General features: G+C 38.1%; 1 protein-coding gene across 4 annotated transcripts in view; it reads left to right on the plus strand.

Annotated features, from left to right (window-relative positions):
* Positions 1 to 14,141, plus strand: part of MYO1B (myosin IB) — a 184,967-nt gene that overhangs the window by 147,296 nt on the left and 23,530 nt on the right. For all 4 annotated transcript variants that reach the window (XM_081242322.1, XM_081242323.1, XM_081242321.1 and 1 more), the window contains exons 15-20: positions 928 to 990; positions 4,318 to 4,518; positions 5,731 to 5,957; positions 8,533 to 8,733; positions 10,387 to 10,480; positions 11,315 to 11,464. In XM_081242322.1, coding sequence (XP_081098448.1) covers positions 928 to 990; positions 4,318 to 4,518; positions 5,731 to 5,957; positions 8,533 to 8,733; positions 10,387 to 10,480; positions 11,315 to 11,464 — 936 coding nt within the window. The remainder of the gene's footprint in view (positions 1 to 927; positions 991 to 4,317; positions 4,519 to 5,730; positions 5,958 to 8,532; positions 8,734 to 10,386; positions 10,481 to 11,314; positions 11,465 to 14,141) is intronic.

A 14,141-nucleotide genomic window follows, 5' to 3' on the forward strand; every position in this document is an offset into this window, starting at 1 on the left:
GTGACTTAGTAAAATAACTCATCTACTCAAAAACTAAATCATGAATATTTCATCTTTCATTTGGAATGATTATCATGCTTTAGAAACATTTTATACTTGAATGGCACCTTTTGTAATGTAAACATCCTAAAAGCCAGATTCATTCTCTTCCTGTCTTCTCATCATAAAGAGAATGCCCAAACTTTGATCTGTAACTTAAAACAGTTTGTACAGATTGTCTAAAACACTTCTAAGAGTATATAGGAAGATCCTTAGCTTGCCGTATGAATTAACTTTCTTCCCCTTAGAAGAAAAATAAATGTTTACACTTATGGAGAGTGTAAGCAGATACAGAATGATTACATTTGGCCTCCCAGATTTGGCTTTGTAGCTAGTGTTAGAACCAGTGGATAGGTTTTCATGTCTTTCCTTATGTTGAAAATACTTAATCTTAGCACTGTTCTATTTTTACATTTGAAATAGTTAGCGGCCTTACAATATGGGGTTGACTCTAAAATTAATTTCTTCCCTGTGATTACAAATTAAGAACAGAAAAATCTATGCCTTACATTCTGGGGATCAAGTTCTGACTTATTTCCTTGTAAACATTGTAAATATACAAAAAGTAATATTGACCCAAGGGCCTGTTGAATAAATGGCCCGGGGCCAGCGAAGTGCATGGGAAATTGCCACAGATGGGAGGGTGGAAGGGGAGGCAGCCTCAGCACAGGTCAAGGGCGGTTGTTTCAGTCGGATCATGTCAGTGCTAGACTGCTGCATTATGAAAGTTTTGGGAACCGGAAGATGATATTTGCAGCACTGATTTTTATAAAGGAAATTTTCAGAGAGAAAGTGGAGTATAGTAAGATGGGCAAAGTCTTATGTTAGAGATGGTAGTGTTATAGCATCATCCTATGGGATTTGATTATGTTCTGTTTTCTTTTTCAGGACATAGAATGGACTCACATTGAGTACTTCAATAATGCTATCATTTGTGACCTAATAGAAAATGTGAGTATTAGGTACAGTTTCCCAAAGAAGTTCTTCGTAGTGTAATTCACTACTTGCGAACGATCTCACTGCCTTCAGTGTTAAGCTTTTGTATTTTCACTATTTCAACACTTCAGAGAAATACAGAGTTCTGGAAACTTTATCACAACCTTAAGAACTCACACATGGTTCTCGAACACATACATAGACAGCTGGACTTTTTGATACTTAGCCAGGTTCCCCCATGCTAATCCTGTTGCTGTATCACAGAGCCCATTCATGTCGCTCAGATGCCATACCCTTAGGTGCACCATTCTTTCTTGTGTGCTGGGAACCCGGGTCCAATCCACAGCTCCTGGAAATATGAGCACTGATCAGAGGAGACTAAAAAAAAAGAAGGTGTTTGCCAAGTCAAAATATCCATTTCCTTTCTAAAATTCTAGTGACCTCTTAACATAGTATTCAGTGCTTACTATCAAAAAGATAATTGTTTGTGAGGATGTGGGGAAATGGTAACCCTTGTGTACTGATGGTAGGAATGTAAATTGGTGCAATCGCTATAGAAATCGGTATAGAAAAGAAAAAAGAGTATAGAGGTTCCTATAAAAAATTAAAATTAGAACTATTATGTGACCCAACAATCCCACTCCTGGGTATATATCCAAAAGAAACAGAATCAGGATCTCAAAGAGATATCTTCACGCCCACATTCACTGCAGCTTTATTCACAATAACCAAGATAGGGAAACCACCTAAGTGTCCGTCTACAGATGAATGGATAAAGAAGGTGTGATGTATATATACAATGGAATATTGTTCAGCCATGAGAAGGAAGGAAATCCTGCCATTTGTAACAACAAAGATGGACTTTGAGGGCATTATGTTAGGTGAAATATGTCAGAGAAAGACAAATACTGTATGATAATCACTTATATGTAGAATCTAAAAAAAAAACAAACTCGGAAACAGAATAAAATGAATAGTGGTTGCCAGGGGCTAAAGTTTGGGGGAAATGGGGAGATGTAGGCCCAAGGGTACAAACTTCCACTTGTAAGATGAATGAGTTCTGGGCTTTAATGTACGGTGTGGAGATTATAGTTAGCAATACTGTGTTATACACTTGAAAGTGGTTAAGAAGTAGGTCTTAAATGTTCTCACCACAAAAAGGGAATGGTAATTACGTGGTGTGATAGAGGTAACTAACACTATGGTGGTGTATCAAATCAACATGTTGTCTACCTTAAGCTTGCACAGAATTTTATGTCAATTATATTTCAGTAAAGCTGGAAGATCTTTCTTAAAGAGTAACAACGACAACAGAACTCCATGCTGTTCAAGTAAAAATAAAGGAGGATAAAGGGACCATCTCAGGAGCCAAATTAAGTAGGATCCCAGGGGTGGCTGGTGTGGACCGTAGATTGCTTCAGGGATGTGAGAGATGGTGCGTGTGTGACTTGACAGGTGCCAAGGGCCGTGGGATTTCTCAGGTTACAAATTATGTACGTGAAAAGGCTTAAAGTGCGAAAAATTACTGCATAATTTTTAGTAACCTTTCTGAATCTTAAGATTTTTGTTTTTACATCATATTTATCATGTAGTTTATCATGAACGAATTGATGGCAAGAAGACTGATTTGTGTGTAAAAGCTTAGGCTTACTAAATCTTCCTGGCCTTAATAACAAAGTAATTTGAAACAATGCATAAACTTTATTTTCTACAGTCTTTTTAGCTTTCAGTGTAGGTGAGTGCTGTGCTTCAGGAGTAGAATCACAGGCTCCAAATGTCCAGCAAATCATTTTCTCTTCATCTTTAACAAGACATTTTGGATATTATTAATTAGCCAGTATCTTATCCCTCAGTATTCAAGATATTCTTGAAAGCCACATCTCTGATTAAATTGGACTTTAAAAAAAAATTCTGAAGCATTACTATTTTTCAATTAAAAAATAAACTTTGTTTTGAAAAATGTAAACAGTGTTGGATTGTGAACACTAATATGCCACCTAAGCAATTTAAAACTCTAGTCTAAAATTTAGAACATCAGTGGATTTCCTGAAAATTTTTTCTGGTAAATTTTGTGACCAAAGTGGTTTGCTGGGGGAGTTTTAACTTTCACAAGTCGTGACTATCACATTTTTCTTCATAAATGTAACATTGCACTTAATTATTTACCTTTAAGAAGAGAGAAAAAAAACAAAACAGTGGTAATACACTTAATTTAACTAGATTATCTCAGCCAAAAACCCCCTTGCATATATGATTGAAGAAACTCACGTTCACATAGGAGCCTGGATACATAGAGGAAATGTTTCCTTCCAGCATCGCCTAACAATAATGTTTACTCCGGGGATGTTATAAACACACTTGACTCCTGAGAATCCACACTTCCCCCAGATTTTGTGTGGAATGAATAAGTGCTGGTCAGAGGATGTCATGGCCTTGTAAGGAGAAGGGGAGAGGAGCCGTGGGGGACTTTGCCCTGGCGGAAGCAGGTGGGGCTCATGGTCAGTGGATTGTTCTCTGTGGAATGGAGCTGTGTGGGCCTGTAGGGGCAATCAAAGGAACAACAGCCTTTATTTAGCAAAGTAGAAGATTCCTGATTTTTGATTCACTTGAGCTGGGCTGACTGCTCTTGGGGTAAATATGATCACAGGGTCTGAATACCCAACAAACGAATTCTCACCCGTGTTTAACATCCATTTCGAATTTTTATGTGGAAGGAGAATTTTATTCTAAACAGATATTCTTGAAACGCAACTTGATTGCATTGATCGTTAAAAGCAGCCTCCCGAATCACACCACTTTTTTTCCCCCGAGAAAATAAACTTTATTTTGAACACAGGAACAATTTGGAAACATCTGAAACCAATTTCCTTCTCAAGCTGTGAATCAAATAATGGCCTTAAGAGACTATGCTTTGTGATTTATGACCACGTTATATAAGGAGACGGTATTGTCACATTAGTTTCTGACTTTTAGATTTGTTTTTGAATCTTTGAGGTCTGACTTGCCTTTTGCTAAACAACATGAATTTCAGTTATCAACCCGCTAAGGTGGCTGAGGTGACACCTAAGTCCTGTTCCACCATCGGGGAGGCATCGTGGGCTGGGGTGGGGGAGACTCATGCAGACACTCCCTCCCTCCCCACCCCCCAGCGCACCTGGGACCCCGCTGGAAAAGGGCTGATTTCTGTGGGGGGCGTTTTGTTACTTGTTTTGATTCTCTGCTCTTTGTTGTGCCTGAACGGAATTTTCTTGTGACTAAGTCGATTGTGTTTAATGGCATAATTAGGAATAATTATTAATACAGCGAGGAAGGAAGGAAACCCTTTTATCTCCTTTAACCTAGAACACAAACGGAATCCTGGCCATGCTGGATGAGGAGTGCCTGAGGCCAGGCACGGTCACCGACGAGACCTTCTTGGAAAAGCTGAACCAAGTGTGCGCCACCCACCAGCACTTTGAGAGCAGGATGAGCAAGTGTTCCCGGTTCCTCAACGACACGTCCCTGCCTCACAGCTGCTTCAGGATCCAGCATTACGCCGGCAAGGTGCGGGAGCCCGGGACCCCCTGGAGGACCCCGAGCCTTAGCCTCAGAGATGGCGTTCTGACCAGCGTCAGCTCCAGAGGATAAATGGAGCTGCTGAAAGCATAGAGTCAGTAAATGTTCAGTGGGAATAGAATCTGGACCATGTTGAGCAAAATCTTACTAATACTGAGAGCTGAAAGGAAAACCAGGGGACTTAATGAAAGAGTTCAAGTATATATTAAAAATCGATTTTATTATTTTCAAGCTCTGAAAGCTAGCCTATAAAAAAGATCTGTCGACACTGATAAAAGATATGCCAGTAAAAGAATAGCATTCACTAAAGACTTACAGTAACACCACTGTAAAGCAATTATACTCCAATAAAGATGTTAAAAAAAAGAAAGACTTACAGTAAGCTTTTAAAAGCACCAACCATTTAGCAAAATAATGAATTCTTAGATTGAATTTTGAAATGACACTGGAGAAAACATCTACTTTTTTTTTAAAGCATTTATTAATTTGGTTAGTATTTGGGATAATTAATTTTATGTCATCAACTATATAAAGATAATATTAAAAACAATTGGGGCAATAGATTGATTTTTGGGGTCCTGAATGATTATTGATTGGAGTTAATACCTCCTTTCTTATAAATAAGCTTGCCAACTTCAAAGGGGAAAAAAAATCTGATTATGGCTTTAGTAAAAATGAAGTATATAGTATCTTTTCCTTTAATTTCAAAATGCTGGAACTTGGTACTTCATTTTTTTTCACTAGCCCATGTTATTAAAAGATACTTTCCTGGTCAATTTCTCTGCTGGTTTAGGATGTCTATGAAAATATCTGTGTTATCTCAATTTCCCCCTGTCTCCTTTTAAACACACTGGAATTGGCACATGTAAACTAAAAAATACAAGTAGAACCTCAAAAATATGCTTGAACACCAAAAAAAACCCTAAAATCCTTTGAAAATGTTATAATAGCATTTTTGGAGTTTATTCTTGCAAATCCTGAAGGGTAATAGAATTTATTTTGAACTCTTCTGCGATTTAGACAGATGGAATTTAAACTTGGAGGCTAATTTGGTATTAGAGTGTGACTAACTTGTTGGAGATTTTTTGATGGAGAAAGAAGAGGCTGCAGTATAGATAGTCTGGGGATATTTTTAACAGTTGTTTGATGTTCTAGCATGCAGTGTGTCAGCCACTAAGTCCCATGTGCTGCTGCTCATAGGTGCTGTACCAAGTGGAAGGATTTGTGGATAAGAACAACGACCTTCTCTATAGAGACCTGTCCCAAGCCATGTGGAAGGCCGGCCATGCCCTCATCAAGTCTTTGTTCCCCGAAGGGAACCCTGCCAAGATCAACCTAAAAAGGCCTCCTACAGCCGGCTCACAGTTCAAGGCATCGGTGGCCACTCTGATGAAAAACCTACAGACCAAGAATCCAAACTACATTAGGTATTTCTGGCACATAAAATTCTTTGACCATTCGATTATGAAGGCACTCTCAAGGAAGATCATTTACCTGTTTGCTTAAATCTGAGCGTAACCCAAGGAGAGGATAACTAAAGTACTTAGGGGTCAAATAATACGGTGTCTTGGGTTTGCTTAGAAAATACTCCAGTGGCCCCAAAATAGGGAATTTTAAAAAGGGAAAAGAAAAAATTGTGGCGGGGGATGGGAATAGATACTTAATGAAATTGGGTTGTTGGCACATAGGAGTTCTCAACTTTCTGGGTTTTGGGGTTTTTTTTTTTTAATGACAAGAAACAAAATGTAAATTTTTTTCTGGTAAGGGTTTTGCATAAACTTTTGGTGGATTCATTTTGGATTCTTGTTATATTGACTTGGAGCATTGAAGCAACTGGGGCTTCAGTTGCAGGTCTGGTGTGAGGAAGTATGTGCCTCTTTCTTCCCTGTGAGAGTTATAGGCCCAGAGAAAGTAATGATTTCTGAACCAATCTAAATAATTTTTTCAAAACAATAGAACTCCTTAAAAAGCATCTGGTCTCTCTCTCTCTCTCTCTCTCTCTTTTTTTTTTTTTTCTTTTTTTTTTTTTGCTTCTAGGGCATCTTAGTTCTCAAAATTCAGTAAAGACCAACTAGGATTAGAGTTTGTGATGTGTATATTTGGTGAACTAGGTAATAGAAGGTGTGTGCCTGATGGGTCAGATTTCATGTGGCAGGTGCACACCCACACATACCTTCTATAGTTGTCTTTGAAAATTCAGTTATGAGGAAGTTAGAGTGAAGAAAATTTTTGTGTTTAACTTGTTGACCTAATATTTATATTCATAACAAATGTAAATAGGTAAAATCCCCTGGTTTGATTGCAAACAGGTTAGAACATATATTAGGTTAAGGATCCTAGTTTCAAAAACAGTTAACCAAGAAACTTCATGTGATCAATTGCTTTTGTTATTCTCATTTGAGTAAACTTTTTTTTTAAACCTCAAGATTCTATTTTACTGAGGTATAATTTTCATGGAGTGATATGTACAGATCCTAGGTGAATGGCTCCATTGTTTTTTTGCCATTGTATACACTTTGGTAACCACCACTCAGGTCAAAACATGGAACATTCCCGTCACCCCAGAAAGTTCCTTTATTCCCCTTCCCTTTCAGTGGTTTTAATGTATCTCTAAGAAGTCTTAATTAATAAACTCCAAAGTTGTGAATATATTATTATATATATATTTTTAGAGTCTTTATAGTTTCAGATTTATTTTAAGGTCTATTTTTTCCATATAGTTATCCTGTCGTTTTGGCACTACATATTGAAAAGAAAAAAAATCTCTATTTTCATTCATTTGCCCTGATGCCTTTATCAAAAATCAATTGAATGTATGTATAGGAGTCTAGATCCAAACTCACTAGTTTGTTCCATTGATCTGTTTGTCCTTAAGCCAAAAAGTAGACATTACTTTTCTAAATGTAAAAGGAAAACCATAAAAACACCAAGGTCAAACTAGGTAAGATTTAGTTGTCCATATATTACATTTATGTGTGGAATTTGACAGTTGAAGTGAGGCAGACATAACTGTAAATGTTTAACAATATATTAATTAGGATATAGAGATTGCTCCAACAAGATCTGGAAATAATAGGGGCTTAAACAAGATTGACATTTATTTCTTATGTACTTCTAAGTGTATAGACTCCAGGGCTAATAGAGCAACGCCTTCTATGTTGTGGCTCTGCAGTTGCCAGGGTATTTCCTCTTATCTATATAGTCAAAGATAGCTCTCCACCACAGTCAACATTCCTGCCAGCATTTAGCAGAAGAGCAAAGGGAGAACAAGTCCCTTCCTTCTAAGGACACTCTGGAAGTAGCAAACATTACTTATGCTCTGGCTAGAATTTTGGTCACATAGCCATACCTACTTGCAAAGGGAGCTGGTAAATGTAGTCTCTCCTTGGGCAGCAAAGTGCCCTATTGAAAAGGAGGGAGATAATAGGGATTTAGCGAGACAGCAGTGTTTTTAACCTTTTCATTGAGGTATGTAATGTATGTACAATACAATAGAGTATATAAATCTTAATTGTACAGGTTGTTGAATTTTTACCTATGTATACACCTGTATAGCCTCATCCAAGCCAAGATATAAAACATGTCTATCAGCCCAGAAGGTTCCCTTGTGCCCTTTCCCTGTCGATCTCCACCCCTACCTCTCCCCAGAGGTATAGCAATACTAAGTTCTCACTAGGAATTAGTTTTTCTAGAACTTCATATAAATGGAATCATAAAGTATGTACTCTTTTACATCAGGCTTCTTTCGTTAAACAGAATGTCAGTGATATTTACCCATGTTATCGTACGTATTATTCTTTTTTATTGCTGTATCTGCAGTGTAGTTATCTTAAGGTTTTTGTAAAACGATTTGAAATAATTTCAAAAGAAATGACTAGGTTTTCCAAGAATAATAAATAATTATCTCACCATGAAATAATTACATATGATGCTTTGTAAAACATGGACAGATAAATCCGTAAGAGAAGGAGTTTAAAACCTAAAATTTGTGTAATCTTTTAGGTGTATCAAACCGAATGATAAAAAGGCAGCACACATCTTCAACGAGGGTCTAGTATGTCATCAGGTCAGGTATCTGGGTCTTTTGGAGAATGTCCGCGTGAGGAGAGCAGGCTACGCCTTCAGGCAGGCCTATGAACCTTGCCTAGAAAGATACAAAATGCTTTGTAAACAAACATGGCCTCATTGGAAAGGACCAGCAAGGTAAGACGTTCATTGATCATATTTAATTATGAAGTTTTAAAGCATATAGATACCATGTTGTTTTCTTCACGTGCTGTTTAGGCAAAACAGAATTCTATGAAAAGTTGGCTGTAACCTCTGTTTTGGACCATCTTCCAGCAGGATACCACTTTGTGCTAATTCTTATTAATTATAGAAGTCTTGGTTTTCTTTAAGGTTTAAACACGGCTTATCAAATCCACATTTGGAACTTGTGTGTCAATAAAACTTCTAAACTATGCCGTGGCAAGTTAGCAGGAGGAGAATTTGTAATTGATAGGTATATTTGTGTAGACTCATACAAGGGTAGAGCTAGAGGCATCTTGGATCACTGCTCTCAGCTCTTCGGGGTTTTTTTTCTGGGGAATTAACCCCAGAGAGAATGAATGAAGGGTGGGGGTCCCACTCTTTGACCAAGTCTGTACCAACTGAGAAATAGATACAGGAGCAGATAGGGTTCACAGTGTCAGTGTTACTGTGAGTAAAGCTGGATTGGAAAATATGGCAGAACTTGGGGCCACGTGGCGTTCAGCTCACCTGCCCTAAATTGCACTCATCCATCCAGTCACAGACAGAGTGCTGGACCACTGCAGTCTCATCCCATGGAGCAGCCCCTGTGAGCTCTTCACATGCAGAGAGAACTTGTGTGCTGGCAGGGGTGGGTGGGGGGCTGCTGCAGAAGATAAACCAGGCCTTGTCTGTGCAGTGACCTTTCTTCTGCTGTCACCAGTCCCGGAAGTTGCCCCTTTTCTGCAGGCCACCGAAGCTCTTCCAGCTACTACAGCAGGGCAGACGTGCCTGTTTTATGGGGATTTTTCTTTCACTATACCAGTGTTGACTCCACATTGTCACTGGACCTGGCCTTTCACAGGAACAGCAGTAGGATTAGACACTCACCCTGTATTATAAGAAGATAAACTCCAGACATATGGTGTGGTCCCTGCTGCATAATTCAATACCCAAATAATGTAGGTTCTGGGTACTATTTCATTTCCCACTGCTAATTTCCAGGGTATTATGGTCAGTATCTACTATAATACACAGAACAAGGATTCACTCCCAGCCTGACATCCAGTCCACAGGTTGGTGGGACGAAGTTTAGTACTAAAGACTGACGTTAAATCCACGGTCCAGGATGGAGAGGTCAGAGTCAAGTCCAGGCCTTGCTCCCGCCCTATGTTCTTTTGCATCCCATTGGGCTGGCACTTAGCACTCTTGGGACCTGCCCACAACCTGAGTAGCAGGAGCAGTGTTTAAAACGTGTGCAAGAAGTAACTGAGTGGGTTCAAAATAGCTGTTAGTTTCTTGCATACCCTTCTGGTCCTGGTTGGTCCATTGTTACAAGTATATTTGATCACCTCTGCTAATGAAATCAAGAAATTGTCTTTAATACCATATTTTCTTAGAATACGTAGTTCTAAACCCAAAATGCTTTTTGAGCATTTACTAGATTTGGTTAAATTTGTGGAATTCACTCTGGAAATTCTTCGATGGAAGGATGCTTACTGAAAGATCCTTTATACTTGGAAATGAAGCTATTTTTTTTATACTGCTGAGAACCTAATATCATGTTTTAAGATAAGATAACCTATTTTTGTAACTCAGAAAATTTGTTGTTTTTATTTATTTTTATAGAGCTGGTGTGGAGGTTTTGTTTAATGAATTGGAGATTCCTGTGGAAGAGTACTCCTTTGGTAGATCAAAGATATTCATTCGAAACCCAAGAACAGTATGTAATCAAAACGTTACACTGTGAATTTGTGTTATAATCATATGGGCAAATTCTTAAAGGATGCTTAACTTTATAATGTTACCCAAGATGCTACCAAGAATGTCACATTTTTGTGTTTTTCTGCAAATGTCCAAAGGGGTGGCTTAATAAGGAATAATGGAAGAACATTTGTATTTTGTATGAAACACCAAAATTTTTGAGGTGATAGGTTGTACAGCATTGAAGAAATCATAAAGAAACTGGTATTACAATAAAACCTCCCTAACGCATAAAAATTAGAGGTTACTTCAGTCTGTATTTGTAATATCTGAATTATACGGTAATTTTAGGAAAGGCAACCCTGCTATTCAGAGGTACACGAAGGCACCCAAATTCACAATTTTTTTAAGTTAAAAAGAACACTTAAAACTCTACTTAGTGAAGAACTCCATTGGAGCCTTTTTATAACTGAATAGACTAGCATGAAGTATAATTTACATAGCAGTTTACTGGAAATTTGGAGAATTAGGAACAAATCGTCTGAGAGAGACCTTGCTGTCACCTCCCTTCCAGTAATTTCATCCTCACAGATAGTGTGAAGGTACATCTAGAGCTCAGTTCAGCCCTTACATGATTCGTCATAAATTCTAAAACACTGTACTCTAAGTTGTGTATCTTGCGTGAATTCATCCCAGTAGTTTTCTTCTGGACTACTGTTCATAATATCTGTAATTAAGTTATTTTTTTTTTTTCCTCAATGTGGTTCACTCCAACATTGTGACATTTTATTTCCTGAGAATGATGCCACGAGTTTTGGGTGGATTTTTGATAAATCCATCTATTATTTATTAGTTATTCAAATTAGAAGACCTGAGGAAGCAGCGTCTTGAGGACCTGGCCACTCTCATTCAGAAGATTTATCGGGGGTGGAAATGTCGCACACACTTCCTGCTGATGAGAAAAAGCCAAGTCGTGATCGCTGCCTGGTACAGGAGATACGCGGTGAGAGCCCCTGACATTTTTGAGCTGTAATCATGATACTTTTTTTTGCAAATATTTGTTACGTACTTAACTGTGTAGGTATTTTTTTTACATACTCCATCCTCCGAATGACCTCGTGAAATGGGTGCTTTTCTGGTCCCTATTTTAAAGATGAGAAAACTAAGTCATTGAGCTGTTAAGTAACAGCTACTATGGGCAGAGATGGGGTTTGAATCCAGGATAACATCAAAGCTCTAGTTTATCCCGCTGTCTTCCACTGATGGAGATACATGTAGTGGGAGATCTACATCTTGAATTTGGTTATCAGATTGGAAGAGATAATGTCATTTAACCCTTTGAGTACAGTAGGGTCAATTTTCCCAAATAATTGGCTGTTTTCCATTTATTGTAGGAACACTGAAAATGGCTTTAATTCCAGAAAGCTAATGCCACATTTTAGTAGAATTCTGGGTTTGGGTTAAAGGGTTGGATCTCCTTTAGTCCTCAGATATCTGGCCCTTTGGGAAAAGACTCAAAAATAAAGTATGTTTATTTAATTGATATGGAATTTCTTTGGGGAATTTTCTTTCTTACTCAATTTTAGATGTTTCATTGGAGGTGTAACAGGTTTGAGGGAAACCTGAAGGTTTACCTCTAGGCTAGCTTGAACTTGGCATTGCGTTCTCACAAAATGAATTTTAATGATAAGAGCACTGCTTCCAAACACATTTTCATTCTCTGCTTTTTCACTAGAGAGTGAGTTGGAAAATGAATTAAAATTGCAGTCAAATCTCCTTTAGGGTGTTCTTCCTCTTTTTCAGCTGTAGAGAAGTTTTGCTTTAAGGGTGTGTATAATCAGGACATAATTTATGCTGGTCTGTTCTCATGTAATACATTTTAGTGTATAATTTCCAAGTTTTAGAAATTAATGAGTTACTTAAATGAAAAGTAAGGAAAAATTATGTGATCTTTAAAAGAATATCTTTAAAATTGCTTCCTCAAGTTAAAAGAGTATAACCAACAGTGCAAGTGTTAAAGTGTGACCCTAGCCAGCCACATTAATGATAGGTTCATTAACATGTATTCTGCAGAGGCCCAGAAGACTATTGTCACCAACCTGGGTGCACACAGCAGTGATATTTGGCCCTTTGGCAGATTCATAACGCTCTGTTTTCTGTTTGCCTGAGAAAGGGAGGACCCACAAATAGCCAATCCTCAAGGAACCCATTTTATTATTTATTTTGAGATCATTAAGAAACACCAAGTTTTGAAGCATCCTGAATTCATCTATATTGAATTCTACCAATAGTTTTGAAACCCTTATTCTGCCAGGTTCAGGGGACAGCAAGGTGAACCAAACAACCTGATTCCTGACCTCACACAGTTCATGTCTAGTGAGGCACAATATGCATTTAAGGAAATAAATAGAACAATGACAGGTTGTAGTAAGTGCTAGGAAGGAAATAGAGAACTGAGATAAAGAATAATGGGGAGACTGGAGATTAGATAGGGTGGTCAAGGAGGACCTTCTGGAAGGGGCCATTTCATCAGAAGGATGAGGAGAAACAGGCAAGGAACCAAAATTAGCAAGTGCTATTTCCACCCTCCCTCCCAATATAGAGCTTTTGTTATCTCCAGATTTTTTAAAAGTCACCATATGTATCATTAATTTGTGATTCTGAGAGTTAGAATGATAACAAATAATAGCCCAAACTTTAGAGGAAGTATTAATTTTGCTCTGGTGTTACTTCTGTTTTAGAATTTGAACTACAGGCAAACCTCAGAGACTTTGTGGGTTTGGTCCTAGACCTCTCCAATAAAGCAAACGTTGCAATAAAGCGAGTCACACAAATCTTCTGGTTTCCCAGTGCACATGAAAGTCATGTTTACGCTATACTGTAATCCATTAGGTGTGCAATAGCATTATATCTTTAAAAAAAATGTACATACCTTAATTAAAAAATACTTCGTTGCTAAAAAATGCTAGCCATCATTTGACAACGCAGGGTTGCCACAAACCTTCAATTTGTAAAAAAAAAAAAAAAACCCACAGTATCTGCAAAGTACAATAAAACAAGGTATGCTTGTAAATACCTCCACCAGTTAACTACAGTTATCCAAGCCAGTGATTTTCCCTTGACTACATAACTCAAAGATTTTCCGAATGACCATTTTCAGTTACTATTTATCTTAAAATCCATATTCTGTGATATTTCATGGCTCCTTGAGGTGAATTTTAAAGACAGTTATTTTCAAGCCATGTAGGAATTTTAAAAGAAGACATTGAGGTACCAAATGAATGTCAGAAGTGATGGTCAGATATTGTAGGTACAGTTTAGACCCTACAGCCGTGGACTTTCACTCCGTGTGGAATCTTAGAGATTTTCCAGCTCCTCAGTTGTCTGATGAAGAAACTGAGGCCCAAAGAAGGTAGTGACTTGTACAGGGTCCCAGGGTTCTCTTTGCCTTTCTCTCTGGCACCCTCTTTTGTTCAGCTGCTCATTTTCTCTGAGCTTCCAGAACATAGCCTGGAGTCCTGAGAGCATCTGTTCCCCCTCAGAGAAAGGGAGCTGGCAGTCTGCCATTTCCAGGGTCTGAGTCACAGCCTGGCTTCAGTATTTTGTTTGAAAAGCTGTGAAATTTCATCACAAATGCCCACGTTGTAGTGAATATTCCCCACGAAATACAGTAAGCGCTC

This window comes from Mesoplodon bidens, assembly GCF_964165515.1.
Source record: "Mesoplodon bidens genome assembly, chromosome: 8".
NCBI lineage: Eukaryota > Metazoa > Chordata > Mammalia > Artiodactyla > Ziphiidae > Mesoplodon > Mesoplodon bidens.